Below are 18,703 nucleotides of genomic sequence, written 5' to 3'. Positions count from 1 at the left end.
TAATCTTTCATTGTGCAAAGCAAAAGTTTTTACCTGGAAACATAGAAACAAAAAATTGAATTTACAGTATTGTATGGGGACCATTCACTTCATAATTCTATTTAAATATTTGCACATAATCTAAGAGTATTATATTATTATAACCTGATGTCAGATAGAAAGAAATTATGCCTTTGGTACACACTGGTCTTCTCAGTTGAATACATGGTATTCCCTAGCTTTATGCTAAGGTCGAGGACCCTGAAGATTTTGCCACATTCTCTGAAGATGTTAGTTAGGAACCAGTTCTTTATTTTTTTAAAAGTCGTCAGTGTTATGATCATGAAATATCAGAAATGAAAAATGGACAGGTCTATCGTGTGTAAACTATAGCCCTCTAACTTTATAGGTTTCATATGGATAGAAGAAATTGAAACGAAACACATCACCTTTTCAACAGTGGATGTTTCTAGGTGAATAGAAACCTTTGCCCTGTTTTTCTGTATTTCCAGATTCCTAGAGTGAACATGTATTATATAATATATGGGGATGTGGGGATTAAAACATAGGACAAATATGGAGGGTGCACCAGTAGAGAGAAACCACAAAGATAAGAATGGGTAGTTACTTTTCCACTGAGAATGAAGCCTGCCAACCCTGAGGGAACTCTGGCCCCACCCTGTTCTTTTCATAGCTGGAGTTTTTGAAGTCCTTTGTGCTAGTTAGGGACTAGCATAGTAGGGGCAGCTAAGTAAGTGTGTAACAGATTGCTATTATTAGTTTATCTTGAGACTTGCTGGGTCTCATTTGATTGACAGAGACTTCTCCACCTAGAAATTTTGATTTATTTTGGCAGTTCAAAGATTTTTTGGAGTGCTTGTTATCTAAAAAAGGTAATAAGACTGGGGAACCTGCTTTCCCTTCCTCCCTTTAAAAAAATAAAACAAAAAAAACTGCTGGTCCTAGTGAGCATGCCTAATCTTAGGGATTACTCAGCAAGCATGACCCCAGGGCTGGTTTTGTAACTGTTACCAAATCAATCTATTACTTAACCACAGATTTTCTTCCATCGCTGTATTCCACACAGTCCAGGCCGAATGGTGGAAGTTCCTTATGGGAGAGTTGGCTAAATCGTGTATTTTAGGTCTTTATTTGTATATTTGTACATTAATTTGGAAATACTTCATCACAAAAATGTAAGCAGTCACATGATGCAACTTAGATTGAATTAAATGGGTTTATAAAAGTTAACTTTTATGATTATACAAATTATAGATGCTCAAAGATAAATACAAAAGAAAAACTATAACTCATTTGATTATCATAGGTTAACCATTGTTAACATTTTGGTTTTATTTCATTATAGTCTTATAAGCAGTTATGTATACATATATACCCTGTACATTCCACTGAATATTATGAACATCTCCATGTAATATTTCTGGTTTACTTTTTCCATGTTGCAGTAGTGACTTCCTGAAGTTTGTAAGTAGTATTTATGGGTACAGATCTTTTTACTTTTACGGTGACTGCCTTAAGTATTAGACTTCCTATCAACCTTTGAGATGTATGTGCTAATGGTGATATTCTTTGTTGCTGTACCCAAACTGACAAGTTGTTAGAGCTGCCAGGGACCTTGATCATGGAGTTCAGTCCCCTAATTAGAGAAATGAGAAAAGCAAGCCAGAGGAGAGTTGCCCCTTGCCCAGTATCATTAAATTATTTAATGACCTAAGAATACTCCTGTAGGAAGCAGCTGTTACTTCTCTTTAGCAGGTTGAGAAATGGGATATTGAGAATTTAGTCAACCTTTTTGAAAGAAATCAATTGTGTGTGTGTGTGTGTGTGTTTTAAAGCTAAGGTGGGGAGAAAAAAGTCAAACTGATAAGAGGCTCAGTGGTTCACCTGCCCTTGCAAGAGATGCAGGTTCAGTCCCTTGGTCTGGAAGATCCCCTGGAGGAGGAAATGGCAATCCACTCCAGTATTCTTGCCTGGGAAATTCCATGGACAGAGGAGCCTGGTGGGCTGCAGTCCATGGGGTTGAAGAGTCAGACACGACTTAGTGACTGGGCCCACAAATTTATGAAACTCACTTGTTTATTTCATTTTTCAGCTAGCAGTTGATTGATATGATGGCATGTGCACCATTATCTTTATTGCCTCACATATTTGTGCAGAAGCCATTGATACGATGCTGATAGTGCCCACTTTCCCATTTGAGGCGTTAAAATAATTATTTTTTGCTTTGGCAATTAAGTAAAATGGACAGTATTTAAGGAACCCTAATTTTCAGTAGAGATAAGTGACTAATAAAATTTTGATTTCTTTTAAATTGCTTATTAAGTACTAACACCTTTCATTAGTTTTGAAAAGCGATAGCTTCTTAGGAGTATTTTCCAGTTTTTTTGAGAACAGCAAATGTCATGTCCTTGTGATTTTTTTTTTTTTAAACAAAGTGATACCCTGAGAGATTAGCTACAAAATAAAATGTACTTGTTGACTGCTTCCCTTTAACCTTGGGAAGAACTTGGGGGCTTAATTGTGGACAACACCAGCTTTGTTGACCCTGAAGTGTCGGCAGTTGGGGCCTGTGAACATGGCATTTACAGCGGTTCACCGTCGCCTGCCTTGGAAAGTTCTCTCTGGAACAGTCTGAGGTGCTGTTGGTGAGGCCTGCTTCCTGTGTGAGTACCTATTGTGGAGGCCTCCCTTGAATGGGAGGTTTGTGAGAAGTGGTTTCCCACAAGCACACAATGCGGCCTCTCCTCAACATAAATACACTTTCCACTCAGGGTCAGGCTCACAGCGCCTGGCCAGAATCCCCCTGCAAAGAAAGGATTTTGTAGTTCCATGTATTTATAGTGACCAGTGAAAAATTAATATGCTTGCTTAATCTATTTTTAAAAGCCCCTTACCTAACAGTGTTTGCTGAATGTAAATCAGTTGACTGTGGCATATTTTGATCTTGCTTACTTGCTGCTCTAGGAAAATGAATGTCACATTTTCACTAACTGTTCTGTCTATATTTGAAGCTTGAGGTTCTTGTTTTAAGAGTTATCCTATGTGTCAGGAAAACTCCTTTTGGGTTCTCTGGTGAAGACCTAATAGGCTACAGCTAAAGAAAATAAACTGAAAGAAAATAAAGCATTGACTGTAGAAAACACTAGATCAAGTCATCTGTGGATTTCACATGGGCTCATTGAGCAGTCAATGAAGGTCTGGAGGTCAGAGCAGATAAGAGTCTTACTTGGGAATGGCAACACAAAATTATTTGCCTTTATTTCCTTGGAATTGATGGTTTGCTTTGAATCCAGGGCATAAATGTGACTACTTGAGACTAAACTCGGTCCCTGTCCAGTAGGCTTGGATTTGTTGGAGCTAGGTCCCACTCTGTCCCTGAATGTGTGCTCACATTCCTGACATTCCAAGCCCAGGAGTACCTGCTCCCCAACATCCATTTCCTATCCCTCCAGCCTGCTGCTCTCTTATCAAGATTTTACCAAATGAATTTGTTTCACCGAAGTACTTTAAAGAGTACAACATAAACTCTTGGAGAGAAAAGTCCGTGCTGGAATTTGGATACTTTTCATTTGGGTTAATTTGTTCTTTGTTTCAGACCCTGCCAGGTGAATTGTGGATGTATCGAGTATATAAAATAGGGAAGTTTGTCTACTAGAAAGTGAATTTACATTTTTCTTACATTTTTACATCTAAGGTGCTTGGCATGGAGTAGTGGTTGTCAGAGTCTGGTATGGGGGTCCCTTGGGTGATCCTGAAATTCTTTTAATGGGTTTCATGAGGTTGTAACTATTAATAATCCTAAAATGTTTTTATGTCTTTTTCAACCTTATGCTTTTGTGTCCTTCAATAGTGTTAGCTGAAAAATACTTCGTCTTTCATGCTTTCGCATGAGGAGAAATACAAAAATTGAATTGGAGACCATGCATTTTGTAGCAGAGTTGAAATTTAAAATTATTTTTCTGGAAAGGTTTTAAAGCCTTTTAGTGGACTGCTTAAATTTGAAGTTTGAATGATTTCAGAACAAAAGAGTATCTTACACAAAGCAGAACCTAAGTGAATAAATAAATAAATGTGGCCTCCTTGCATTTTCTTAACAAATTATATTAGTGTAATTAATGATGTCATTATTCACAGGGGTTGCTTAGAATATAAGCAAGTACCATGCTTTCAAACATTTAGATTCACTTCATTTGCATGTGAGTTTGTATAGACCAATTGCCATTTCGTCCAGTAAAACAAATCTCCTTGCAGTTTTTTTTTTTCTTTTTCTCTTAAAGGAAAAAAGTCTTATTTTCTGAAAAATTCCACATTTTGGAGTATTCAAAAATATTAGTCTGAATTAGTAAAGTGCATATTCATGTTAAAATTTTGTTGTAATGGTCTAAAATATGAAATAGTAAATAGATACCTCCTTGTACAGTGTGTCTTTGCACCTGCTAATTTGTTTCTTTATAAGCATCATTTCATGTGAATTTTCTGTTTCACTACCTTGTAAGTTCTAAGGAACACCTGGTATTTGTGGTGTGTTTAGTCCCATCAGGTGAAATACAGAGCTGCTTATGAGGATGTCATCAGTTGTGGACTCTTAAAGAAATAGTTTGTTTGTAAACTGATTTTCAGTGTATCATATATTATTCTTGTTTATTTCTCCACCACCCCATCTCCCCCTACATAGGAGAGGAGGAAATATTGGAACCAACATCTAAAATTAGTAATAAAGTGTTAGAAATATTTGAAATGCATATTTAATTATAAACTGAATAAAACACCAGTGATGCTTCTACGAGACTGAAGTAACAGCTTCAGAGCTCATCCTTGTCATGAGTGTTTTATAACATCAATTCGACAAAACTGAGTTTGTTGTTGCATAAATAAGTATGACTGGGTTCTATATGAGCTGATTAAAGAAAAAATTTTAGTATTCTTCTGGCTAATCAGAAATGAAGGTTGAGGAAGGGGGCATGTTTTGAGACAAATTCATCTTCTGGCCCACATAAGACTAGGAAAGATGCCACAGCTGGGAAACCAGATTTAGACTGTGAAGCTTATCTCAGGTGAAAGGTTTCATAGAGCATGGTGGTCTGTTGATGGGTTTTGTCAGAAGTGTCCAATGTGGATTTGGGTTATTGAATATAACATTTCAGTGTAATGCTATTTAAACCTCATGCCTTTGTTTCTAGAATCCTACAATTCTAGTACAGTCCCTGGCACACAGTGGATACTCACTAAATATTTTTTAAGAGAATGGTTGATTATCTTTGTTCGTGTCTTTTGCTTTGATGTTATTTTAGATTTTCTTCAGCTGAGTCCTTCTTTTGGGATATTGAAAATAATAGAATCTTGAAACCCGTTGTACCAAATACCTTGTTCTAAACAGTCTCCTCATCAATTACTTGCTAAGCTGCCCTGCTTTGTGAAGAAATTTTGCTTTTGTGTTTCTTTATGGCCCGTCATAGTCTCTCTGAATATCACCACTGATGGTTTAACTTCAGTATTTTCTAGTTTGTTTTTCTGCTGGCTCCTTTTTCTCCCTAAATTTTAACCATGGGGACTACATGGTAGTACAGTGAATTTGCTTAACTTCCCTTTAAGCTACTTTAAAAAGTGTCTTAAAAAAAATCATTAAATCTGCATCTTGGTAAGGATGCACCAAAAATTCAGTTACTGGCTTTGTGTACAGGGAACTGGGAACTGGATAGGAGAGAAATGTACTTTGATTGGGTGTCTTTGAAAGTTACCTTTTGAATTTTGTACTATGTGCTTGTTTTGTCTAATTTTTCAAATTCACTAACCTATGAATTTTTCATCAGCCCTTCCACTGCCATGTTTTATTGCCAGATTCTTAGATGTTATAATCAGCTCGCTCAGAGAACGCTGACATCTTACCATCACTTTCTGTCTGAGTTTCTTTTGGCACATCACTTAACCTCTCTCAGCGACTTAGTTATAATAATATCTGTCCAGAGGGGAATACTGCCTCCTTCACTTGAATGCTGTGAGGCTTGGGAACAATTAGTGCACAGGGGCTTCAAGCTGTGACCGTCTTTGCTTTGGGGACTCTTCCTCTCAGCCTTTCCCAGAAACGGTTTGGTGTTTGCAATACATTTTCCCTTCCCCCCAAAGTAACAAATGTTATACCTGGCTGTTAGGTACCCAAGTGGTTATAAAAATGTGAATTTAATGCATAATAGATCTCTAAAAGCAGAATAGTAAAATGCGTTTTGGATTTCATTCGAGGGAAATGTGCTGCTGCTGCTGTTTAGCGGCTCAGCCATGTCCAACCCTGTGCAACCCTGTGGGCTGCTCTGTCCGTAGGATTCTCCAGGCAGGAATGCTGGAGTGGGTTGCCATGTCCTCCTCCAGGGGATCTTCCCGACCCAGGGGTTGAACCCAGGTCTGCTGCACTGCAGGGAGATTATTTACCGCCAAGCCTCCAGGGAAGCCCATCTAGAAGTTGCCTTGAAGCACCCATGTTACAGGTGGGGGAACTGAGGCCCGGGGCCTGTGCAGGCACACCTTGAGCCAGGGCCCTGCGAGCAGCGGGCCTGTCAGCCTGCTGTGCGGCTTCCGGGCAGGTGGCAGTGCCCTGGGCTGGGGGGGGAGTTGAGTGTCTTCATAGCTTAGATCTCATCTCTTTCTATAGCCCTGCCACTGGTGCTCCCCCAACACACACAGCCCCCCACCCACCCCCAACCCACCTACCTTAGAGCTTGACTGGTGTGGAGATAGGAAGACCTAGAGCTGGAAGGGGCTTTAGGAGTGACTTTTTTTTTTTTCCCCCCACTTTTGGATTATAGTTTTCTAGACTTTTTTCCAACATCCTATAGAAAAAGATATAAAGAAACAACCACACAATTCCAAGTCATTGCAAAGAAATGTTTTCAGTTATTCTCATCTTTGGATCAAGTATGTGACAAAGTTAGCTTGGATGTGGGTGAAAATAAGGGCTCATAGCTTTGGAATGTTCTTTTGTAGATGCTACACTGTCATCCTTGGGATGTGAGAGAGGGATGTGAGATTTATTGTGCTGTGTGTACCCGGAGTCTAGGTGTTCTAATAAAAATGTCTAATTACATCTGCAGACCTCTTTAAACACTGTTTAAAAACAATGAACAAAACAAATGGACCTTTTGTTGGTAAACTTTTTTTTTTTTGTGAAGTTGGGCCGCCTTTCCCTTTTAGTTAATATTTGTAGAACTGAGCTGTTTATGTGTGGATGTGGATCTGAGGTCCAGAGATTGTGTATATGCAATGATGCAATTTATAAAAAAGTTTTTGTGTTTCGTTAAAGATTTGAGGTATATTGGAGGGGCTGTGGAAGCAGCCAACCTCTGTATATTCATGGCGAATTATAAAAATAGCCTTGATGCATTAATGTTTACCTATGATCCTCAGACATGTAGACTGTTTCTCCTTCTCAGGAAATAGTGCTTTCCTTATATAGTAGTTTTGAGTTCAGACGTGACTGTGCTAAATTAGCATAAAGAAAGCATCTATGGATTCTTGAATGTGGGGCCTATACATTAGACTGCTTGACATCTCTCCTTAGCCTCTGGAGCACAGTGGACAGTTCTTTTTTTATTTGTTGTTTGAATCACATATTATTATTTATTTTAATCCATGGCAGCAGTGGCGGTGGTGTTTTTAATCTAAACTCAGTTTCACAGGATTTCTCCTGTGGATTTAAATGTTGCCACTTAATTCTCCTGTGTTTATAGTTGGATGCTAAAAGCAAGAATGTTTTTAAGGTTAGGAACCTTTTCAGACAACTGTGATTTAACTTCACTAATGAACTCATATCAGACAAGAAGACAAATTCCAGACTATTTGTGCCTCAACCAACCAGCTGGGTGCATACCTCCAGGTACTGCTCATGTCTCAAGAAGTTTTTCTGCATGAACAGTTATCACCACTCCTTCTCTCATTCAAGTGGCAAGCCATGGCAAGAGTCTTTCTTTCACAGCTGTGTAGAACTCAGCTGTAAAATTAGATTTCACTGGCAAAAAAGCACAGTGATTACTATCACTATTTACTCAGTACGTTCTTTTTTCAACATTTTCTTTAGATTCTTCCTCTCTCATCCAGGAGGCCCAGATTATATTCATATGAGTAAGAGAAACTAATAGGTTTTTATACAGTTTGAGTAAACTTCTTTTTTCAGGTTTTATTTAATCTGTATGAAGTAAGCACTATAGGCAGAGGTGTTTTGAAAGATAATAGAGCAAAAAGAAACCTTGAAGGTGAATCTATAACCTTGTCATTTGGTAAAAGGCGGAATTAATTGTCCAGATTTACAGCTGATGATTGGTAAACTCAGATTAGAACTCACGTTTCAAGTACTCATCTTGGGGTCTTTCTGCTCTAGCGCTCTTATTGTTCCTATAACATACTGGTGGTCGTTTGGACAGTTTTTAGTGGAGGGGCTGTGAAAAATTCTAATAAGTATCTTTAAATTTCTCTTCATATCCTGTTTGAGGGCGCAGTTCGATTCGATTTTCAGGAGAGCATTTGCCTGTACAGGTGCCGTTCCTCATGGCTGCCCACGGAGTGTGGGAGAGACAGTGCAAAGGGAAGCACTGAACCACCTCCAGCCTGGCCTGCCAATGGCAGTGCCCCACATCAGGCTCCCAAGTGGCCACGTGCTTACTCCACACAGTCAGCGCCAATGCCACGGCCGCTGCTGTAGCTGGTACCAGAAGGAAGGGAGAAGTCCTGCCTTCACAGTGGCAGGAACATGGTAAAAACTGGCTGATGTGTTTTGATGGCTGAGCAGATTTTTCTCACTTTCAGAGGTAAAGCAGGTGGCACCGTGTTTCTATTTTGTTTTCATTATTTTTTTTTCTCTTGATGCTATTGTTGGTGTTTCTATAGTTATTATCAGAAAGCTGTTTCTCATTTTGCTCAGAAGGCTAGAACCGTTTAGAGAATTTCTAGATCTTGAAGTATCAGTCAGAGGTTTATCTTTCAAAACCAGAATGGAGCAGGAAGGTAAGAGGTTTCTCTGATGAAAATAGGAATGATGCTTTGATACCCCATGACTTGTAAGAATGTGTATAACTAACTTTTAAAAAACTTTTTCTTCTCTTTCAATAACTCTTTCCCTTCCTCATCTCTCCCTCTTTGTTTTCCTAAATCTGGCTAATAAGAGGACGACACACTAGGAAGCTATCAGTCCTTGTGAATGAAGGCATGTGTACACAATGGCCACCTGTATGAGAAGGAAGTCCAGGAAAGCAGTTTTTCTTTCTTTTTTCTGGGCTGTATGAGTCTCTGTCAGATTTTGACTTTTTAAGATTTTTCTTTCTTTACCACAGTCATGGCATATACAAGTGTGAATCAGCTGCACAAATGTTTGTTGTAATACATTTTATTAGGCTTGGGTTTTTCTTTGGGAGTCATTAAGAAACTTGTAATCACTCATAAAACATAAGCTATCTGATAATTATATTGTTTTAAAAGAGATAAAGTAATTTCATAGTAACCTCTCATACCCATCTGCCTCAAACATAACATAGCAAAACAAAGCCCCACTTTTTTTTTTTTGTGATTCAGTTAGTTCATCATATCGTCATTTTGTCTACTATTTTGACTCCTTGCTGTGTTAAATTAGGAAAAAAAAATTTCTTTTCCTTATTATTATTTAAGAAAAATGGCTAGAACATTTTCCTAGTGTGTTTGTGACAATTTTCTGACATGTGGTCCAGAGTAGATTTTTACTGTTAGAAGTCACTAAGTATTTTTAGCAGAGAAGGAACTTTTGTTGGAGTATGAATCAAGCTATGATTTTACTAATGTGCCCATGAGCATTTTCTTCTCAGGCTGCAGAACAGGCAAGCAGCAAGCAAAATGTTTTCATGCTGCTTAGATTTTGTGAAGGTGATTGGTTAATGTATATTTTATTGGAAAAGATTCAAGCTTTATGGAATCACAGTTAACTTTTAGTGGTATGAATTCTGAGGGCTTATCTCATAGCTCAGCTGGTAAAGAACCCTCCTGCAATTCAGGAGACCCCGATTCGATTCCTGGGTTGGGAAGCTCCCCTGGAGAATGGATAGGCTGCCCACTATAGTATTTGTGGGCTTCCCTGGTAACTCAATGGTAAAGAATCTGCCTGCAATGCAAGAGACCTGGGTTTGATCCCTGGGTTGGGAAGATCCCCTGGAGGAGGGGATGGCAACCCACTCCAGTATTCTTGCCTGGAGAATCCCATGGACAGAGGAGCCTGCTGGGCTACAGTCCCTGGGATCATGAAGAGTTGGACATGGACTGAGCAACTAAGCACTGCACACATGGTATGAATTCTGAAGATGGTTTTATTTGTTAGATTATTTGCATAATTGCTTTATAGGTCTTAATTGATTTCTATCCATCCATTTCCCATTTATCAAGAAACCCCTTTTGCTTCTGAAAGTGCATTTGAATTGCAGATAGAAGCAAAAAGTTAAAACTGATGATGTGCTTTTTTTTTTTAAGAAAAAATTAAGGTATGATTGACACAATGCATTCTTCTTATTGGTTCTCATTCTACTTTTACTTTTTCTGCACTTCCCTGGGATGGTTTAGAATAGGTCAAAAGTCAGGTGTAGGTAAAGTGAGTCTGGGAGCCTGCACCTTGGCTCTGCCCTGAGATTTAACTTAGGGAGTCCATCTCCTTTCACCCCGCGGGGTCATTTCATTTGGCACTGATGGTTTTGCTTTGTTCCTTCTGGTGCTCTTGGGCTTCTTTTCCTCTTGTCATCTGAAACTAATTTGTGTACTGTACTGCTCACTCACATCTTGAATTAATGTAAGGAAATTTGGGTCATTGGCCCATGGAGTGAGGTGCAGGACATTTTGTTACTCATTTGAAGGCCAGGCCCACAGACTTAAAACTCTCCCAGCAGTGATGAAGGCTTTGATTTTTTTCAAGTTAGAAATTCTTCCTAGTATATAACTGCTTTCTCTGGCCTTTGGAAATGGATCTGTGATTCTCTCCTGAGAATCAGTTTTTTTTTTTTTTTTTTTAATGAAATTGGCCGTATGTTTCTTACTATAGTTTGGGGCCAAGATACCATGGAAAACCTTTTTAGACTTGGAGTGAGGGAAGCAAAAGAAAAGGAAAAAGTAATAACCCAGTGCCTAGAGTAATGTAAAAACTGAAGACCCTTTGTAATATTATTTTAAAGTAAGGTGTTTTGTTAAAGCTTTAGAGTCATATTTGGATAGAACTAAATGTCTTACTAACAGTGAGGATCTGTTTTTCAGCGTGCCCAGCCCCCACCCTTGCCATTAGCTTACTTCTTTGGTTCTGGGCCTCCCTGCAGATAAGAAAGGTAACAAACGACTTGCTTTCAGGAGAGAAGGAAGTCAGCCACAAGTGCTCACGTGGCATCCCTTCCCTGTCAATCAAAAGAACAGAACTGGCCAGGCATGAAGCACTTGTGGTTTTATGTTAGGATGTGTGGTTAGGGGAGAGGTTGTGATGGCTTGTGGTTGTCACTGAATTCTTTGAACTGGAAGCATGGGTAAGTAAGAATTAAAAAATAACAGTGAAAACTTGGAGCTCTGTGTGTCAAAAAAAAATATTCAGAGAATTAGAAAAAAACATTGTAGTAGAGGTCTGGAGAAGGCAATGGCAACCCACTCCAGTACTCTTGCCTGGAAAATCCCATGGACGGAGGAGCCTGGTAGGCTGCAGTCCATGGGGTTGTTAAGAGTTAGACATGACTGAGCGACTTCATTTTCACTTTTCACTTTCCTCTTTCATGCATTGGAGAAGGCAGTGGCAACCCACTCCAGTGTTCTTGCCTGGAAAATCCCAGGGACAGGGGAGCCTGGTGGGCTGCCGTCTATGGGGTCGCACAGAGTCGGACACGACTGAAGCGACTTAGCAGCAGCAGCAGTAGAGGTCATCTGTTTTCCATTGGTTTATTCTGATTAGTTTTTAAGCACATTTATTGACTCTTTATTTGTAAAGGGGACTTCCCTGGTGGCTCAGACGGTAAAGTGTCTTCCTACAATGTGGGAGACCCGGGTTCAATCCCTGGGTTGGGAAGATCTCCTGGAGAAGGAAATGGCAACCCACTCCAGTATTCTTGCCTGGAAAATCCAAGAATGAATTTATTGAGAAAACTCAGTTGTGTGCCAGGACAGTGTGGATGTGGAAGAGGCTTTAATAAAATGCATGAGTTCTGTGATTGCTCTGGCCTATTCAGAGACACATCTGTCTAGGGGAGAAGGAACCCAGACCAGGATAATGAGGGTTTTGTTGGGATGATTTCTCTTTAGACTTTCTGACTGACACGAAAAGCAGTTACAGCTCAGTTATCCAGGAATCATGGATGCAGGGCACAGAGGGGAGCTTCTGAGACCCCAGAGACCACTCCTTTATGTGCTTCCCAGCCCAAGGAAGATTAAGATCGCAAATTGAGTATGATGCTCATAGTTGAGGAGGTGTGGTTTGAGGTACAGCCTAATGAGGAAGAGAGGGGAAAATGTAGAATTTAAACATAAGAGCTCAAAGTAGGGGTGCATTTCTCTGAATAGGTAAGGTCAGAATGCCTTGAAACTCCCTACTACATCACCTTGTGACTGAACACAGTATTGTAAACAGTGACCCTACATCCCTAAGAAAGAGCAGGCTGGCCATAACTTTATTCTATCATGAAGTTCAGTTCAGTTCAGTTCAGTTGCTCAGTTGTGTCCGACTCTTTGCGACCCCATGAATCACAGCACGCCAGGCCTCCCTGTCCATCACTAACTCCCGGGAGTTCACTCAAACTCACGTCTATCAAGTCGGTGATGCCATCCAGCCTTCTCATCCTCTGTTGTCCTCTTCTCCTCCTGCCCCCAATCCCTCCCAGCACAGTCTTTTCCAATGAGTCAACTCTTCACATGATGTGGCCAAAGTACTGGAGTTTCAGCCTCAGCATCAGTCTTTCCAAAGAGCACCCAGGGCTGATCTCCTTTAGAATGGACTGGTTGGATCTCCTTGCATTCCAAGGGACTCTCAAGAGTCTTCTCCAACACCACAGTTCAAAAGCATCAATTCTTTGGCACTCAGCCTTCTTCACAGGCCAACTCTCACATCCATACATGACCACTGGGAAAACTGTAGCCTTGACTAGACAGACCTTTGTTGGCAAAGTAATGTCTCTGCTTTTCAATTTGCTATCTAGGTTGGTCACAACTTTGCGTCCAAGGAGTAAGCGTCTTTTAATTTCATCCCTGCAGTCACCATCTGCAGTGATTTTGGAGCCCCCAAAAATAAAGTCTGACACTGTTTCCCCATCTATTTCCCATGAAGTGATGGGACCAGATGCCATGATCTTCGTTTTCTGAATGTTGAGCTTTAAGCCAACTTCTTCACTCCCCTCTTTCACTTTCATCAAGAGGCTTTTGAGTTCCTCTTCATTTTCTGCCATAAGGGTGGTGTCATCTGCATATCTGAGGTTCTTGATATTTCTCCTGGCAATCTTGATACCAGCTTGTGCTTCTTCCAGCCCAGCTTTTCTCATGATGTACTCTGCGTATAAGTTAAATAAGCAGGGTGACAAAATACAGCCCTGATGTACTCCCTTTAGAAAATGTATAATTTCCACCCATAATCTTGGCAAATAAAGTTTTTGGTCCTTAAAGTTAACTGTTTGGATAGTAAGCCTTCCACATTTATTGCTTCATTTTAAAAATTCCATTTAAAAAGTTTGGTCATCTTTCTTAGGCATGTCACATTCTCCCGGTCTCCTCAAAGCAGTGGGGCTGAGGCACACCTGTTGAAATTGAGTACATGTGTAGTTTTGTTTGGATTACCAACCAAAACAGAGGAGACTTACTTTTTCGGGGAGCGGTCACCATTTAATTATTGATGCATGGCAAGCCTTCCCCAGTCTCTTAACGTTCTTTAATTGTCAATGGCTAGGGCCGAGTGGTTTTCCCAATTTGCAGCCTGAACATTTGACTTTGTATTTGGAAAAGTCATTACTTCCTCCCAACCCATCTCCATTCCTAGGAAATAACCAAAACTAGGTAATAACCATAGTACAGTATTGCTTTGTACCCTAAGTCTTTTGTTTTGCATTTATGGTTTTCATTCTTTTATAATTCTTCTTCCTGCCTTTTCTCTTGTCCTTTCTACAGTCCATGGCACTAAATGGTTTCTGTTCCATGGTGATTTAAGGACCGGTTGCCAGGCAGTTGCCTTGTTAAATAGCCGGGCATTATCTTGCCTAGAGATAATTTATTACTTTTTTTGTATGTCCCTTGAATTCCAGGCAAATGAACGTATACTCTGTATGTGCATGGAGTGTAGAAAGGGGTATTTAAACATCGTTGACTGTGTGAACCACCCCATCTAGATCAATCTCTTACCTTGCATTCTAGGCAGAATAAAATCTGGTTTGCCTTTGGTGGACCTCTTGGGGACTAGAAAACAGGCCTTGGATTTTTAGCAAGCTGGTGTCCTAGGGTAAAGAGGATTAACAGCTTTGGTTATGAGAAGTGAGACTCTATGGCCGAGTCTTTACTCATTTTTCCCTTTTTCTCCATGATTAAAGGTATGGTTGTTACCTGGTTGAGTTGGGGCACTAGGAGTGTATGGTGTTTATAAGTTCCCACTCTGTGCTATCTAGGAGTTGATTGTATATATAGTTGACTTTTTTATGCACAGTTCCCCGTCTTCCCCTCCCTTGTTCCCCTCTCAGTAATTAGCAACAACCACTGCACATCTGTGAGGCAGATAATCTATCATCTGGTAGGAAAAAGATACAGGACTCAGGCATCTTTTTTTTTTTTTGTATGGAATAGCTACATTGCCCAAAGTTGCCTATGATTTTCAAAAGCAAATGCACTTATTTCTTTGTGCCAGCTGACTTTGTTTCTCTGGGATTTTTTTTCATCTCTGTGTGGGCTCCCACTTTCTGTCATCTTGCATTTATAAGACTTTCATGGAACTAGGAGGGGATCTATCCTTTTATCCCACAGTTGCAGAACCTGGAGTTTAACTATCCAACTTGGACCTGACATCTGTGCTTAAGAGCACCAGCCCGTGGGGCTGGATTGCTGTATTTTGATGATAGCAAATCCTGTTGCTTATCATGACGCCTACCAGAAGGTGTCTAAAATTGAAGTTGTCAGTGTTAGGTATCATGCTGGAGTTGAGACATCTTTTGGTTTTAGGGCTAGGTGGTTAAGAATGCCTGAACTTTTTTTCACTAGATCACAATTATGTCCTACCAGTACCTGTGTGCACTGAATGAAAAGAGAGTAGGTTCCATCCTTACGCTTGTCGGTTGAGCTGATCAGGACTGTCCCTTGGGGGAGAGGGCTTTGGTGCTCGCTACTTTAGCAGAGGGGAGGACAGAGCCACAGTCTCCATCACCTCACCAGCAAGTGCTTTGGGACTCTTCCTTGGAAGGAGTGAGGAAAAGGTGGGAGTGAGTGTGGAATGCTTCTTCACGTGCAGATGCTTTATTCTCAGACCCCTCATGTAAATTACTGCCCTGTTTATTCAGCCTCCAGTGTTGAAGAATCATTAGATAAAACACCACGCTTAAGAAGTAGACCTGTGTAATATCAGTTTGAGGAAAAGGAATCATTCCTCTCCTTGTGCACTTGTAGGGTTACGTGTATTTGAAATAAAACTGAAATGGATAGCCATGCTCTGTTAGCAGTGCTACTCAGAATCAAGCAGCTGATGTCTTCATGGGGTCAGTGGAAGTTATCTTGGTTAATTTTATTGTGAAAAAAAAAAATCTGTTTCCTACGTTAGGATAAACTATTGGGCTTTGAGTTTTGTATTTTTATTTGCTTGGGAACTGAGTAATTGCCTCATAAAACAGCATGATGGTACTGTTAACACTGAATTATAAGACTTGTTATTATAGAATGTGCTTCCCTAGTTGGGACATGACTTTGTTGTTTGATACTTAAAATAATTAGTTTTTCCAAATGGGGTTATAATGAATAGTGTAAAATTTTACCTATTTAAAATAAAAAATTTATAATCTCTTGGGTGGCTTGTATGCATCATTTGATACTTCCAGGGAAGGGGTTTCTTTTGGGTGGGCTCGAGGCGAGGGAAATATATTTAATGTTCAGAATGGAGGTTTTAAGAAATATTTCTGTCACACTTGAGACAAATTAGAGATAGTCGTTAAAGGACTTGACCTGCTATTTTGCCTGATTTTTGGATATTGAGTATTAAAGGATTCATTTTCCAAAAGTCTTGAGTTGAAATCTTTGGGAACTTTATTATAAAATGAGAAAAAATTTAAAATGGACTACATGGCAGTGTATTATTTAAAATAGTGTGTGCATGTGTGTCTTTGTTTATTCTTGTTTGTCTATGCTATTAAACTTTTTGTGGCAAAAAATTTTAGACATAAATGAAGGATGGGTAAATACTTCTTAAAGATTACATATAATCTTAAATAGGAATTTATTGTGTTCCTGCTGTTTTATTGAAAAGCTAGATAGTAGTGGCAGATACCATTATGGAATGAAAGTGGGCTTTGTGTTGTTTTGAATTTGTACATGAAAATCATTGATTCTGTGGAAACCATGAAATGTGCCTTTAAGCCTTATTCTGTACAAGGTACTGTAGGTGCTGTCAGGTACAGGAAAGTTCAAGATAGGCTCAAGTAATAAAGCTGCAGATAGGCAACAGGATAAATCCAGTTCAAGGAGATGATGGGATAGAGAGAATTAGAACTTGATTAATTACTGAGTTAATAGCAAGGTCAGAAATTGCAACAACTGCAGTGTACGTAGTTAACCTTTGCTTGGAGTAACTGCTTATGAACAGTATTTTGATCCTAATGAAAAACTTTTCTTAGAAGTCATGCTCTTTGGGCTCATTTTTTGTAATTACCTTAGAGATAGCATGATAAATGTTCATTTGACACTTCTATCTTCTCAAATTATCTCATTTTATTCTGAGGAAGATCTCTGGGTTTAGGGGACTTAATATTATTCATAAATTTCTAAATAACAAGGTGGAGGAACTGGAGGTTGTGTTTACTTGACTGCTTAGAGACTCAGGTCTATGGTCTCCAATTTCAAGCTGTTTTTCTTGGGTTTTGCTGTCTGTGCTCAGTTGTTCAGTCATGTTTGACCCTTTGCAGCCCCATGAACTGTAGCCCCCTAGGCTCCTCTGTCCATGGAATTCTCCAGGCAAGAATATTGGAGTGGGTTGCCATTCCCTCCTCTAGGGGATCTTCCCAACCCACGAATTGAACCTAGGTCTCCTCATGGCAGGCGGATTCTTTAACAATTGAGCTACCTGGGAAGCCACCCTGGGTTTTGCTTCACCCCTTCTAAATCCAACATCAGTTGGAAGAATTTGAGTTTCAGCTGACCTCATGACGGTGCACTTAAATAGCTGACTTGTTACAGGTGAATTTTTGCGGTCTTGAATTCTTTTTACAAAATGGTGATTTTCTTGCAGGAAGCCAGCTGAGGGAAATTCTCCATGAATGTACGTCACAATGATGATGACCGACCAGATCCCTCTGGAACTGCCACCATTGCTGAATGGAGAGGTTGCCATGATGCCTCACTTGGTGAATGGAGATGCGGCTCAGCAGGTAGGTGCATTAAGAGAGGATTTAAGTTGTCCAAGTGGGAAACATTAGCCCAGAAATTGTTTTATTTTGAGATTCAAAGATCTCTGATCTTGAACCTTTGTCATTCTCTAGAGGTCGTTTCCATTGTAGAATCACTATATGATTTTTTAAAATATCCGAAATTGTAGTTTTTGAGAACAGCAAACTTTACCTAATCCAGCTGGTATTCTTGAAGCATCAAAAACAAGTGTCTGACTTTTGAAATGAATCATTTTGAAAATATGTACAAGTTTTTGGAATAAAATAGTGTTTACTCATGTCGTGTGTTGTGCTTGACTGATTTTTCCTGATTGGCTGGAGCAGGACGGCCTGAGCAAGGTGCCCGGAGGCTGGGTCAGGTTTTGATCTCATCCAGGAGGTGACTGACCTGGACAAGACACACAGGTGTGTGTGAACCCACCCTGGCTCCTGGAGCAGTCCTTCCAAGCCCAGGCTCCAGGGCAGCAACTCTGCTGCTGTGAAAAGGATAGTGCTTGTTTTCGGTAAAACTCCTTTCTTTGTCACTAGCTACTTAACATTGCAGAGTAGAAAAGTTATTCCTGAGCTCATTCCTGTAGCACTTGGGAAAAAGTTTAAACAGTAAGTAAAACTTCAAAAATTATTAGAGATAGATATTGTCTCTGATAACATTACTTAAATTTTTTCTCAGCTCCCCAAGTCCACCATCTGATCAGGGCCAAGGTCTGTGAGCTGCTTATGGGCTGGGAAGTGCAGCCTTCTCTGTATTCTGCCTTCTAGGTCCCGGCTTTACAGGCTCTCCCCTTTGGTACCCCCTGGTCCTGAGAGGGAGCTTCCCAGTGCACGGGAAGGCTTCCTCCTTTACCATTCCTCCCCTCCCTCAGGGCACAAGCTCCTCTCTGCTGTCTCTTCCCTTTTTCTGTCTTTATCTTTGTCCTGCCTCATTCCAGGGAGCTTCGCCTGTGCCCCTGGAGGCCTGGGGTCTTTTGTTGTTACCTAGAGGTTGCTTTGTTGGAGTGGTTCCATATCTTGATGAGTTGTTTGTGGAGGGGCTGGTGATCACCCCCATCTCCCTGTCTCACTCCTCCGCCATCTTCTTCCACTCCTGAATTTTTTAATTGACTACTAAAACTGGTTCCATCAGT

At 40.1% G+C, this 18,703-nt stretch overlaps 1 protein-coding gene across 1 annotated transcript in view; it reads left to right on the top strand.

Annotated features, from left to right (window-relative positions):
* Positions 1-18,703, top strand: part of FNDC3B (fibronectin type III domain containing 3B) — a 354,012-nt gene that overhangs the window by 58,498 nt on the left and 276,811 nt on the right. The window contains exon 2 of the mRNA XM_052638946.1: positions 17,423-17,561. Coding sequence (XP_052494906.1) covers positions 17,451-17,561 — 111 coding nt within the window. The 5' untranslated portion in view covers positions 17,423-17,450. The remainder of the gene's footprint in view (positions 1-17,422; positions 17,562-18,703) is intronic.

Source organism: Budorcas taxicolor, chromosome 1 (genome assembly GCF_023091745.1).
Source record: "Budorcas taxicolor isolate Tak-1 chromosome 1, Takin1.1, whole genome shotgun sequence".
NCBI lineage: Eukaryota > Metazoa > Chordata > Mammalia > Artiodactyla > Bovidae > Budorcas > Budorcas taxicolor.
The sequence above is the reverse complement of the archived record's forward strand: the minus strand, read 5'-3'. Positions and strand labels throughout refer to the sequence as shown.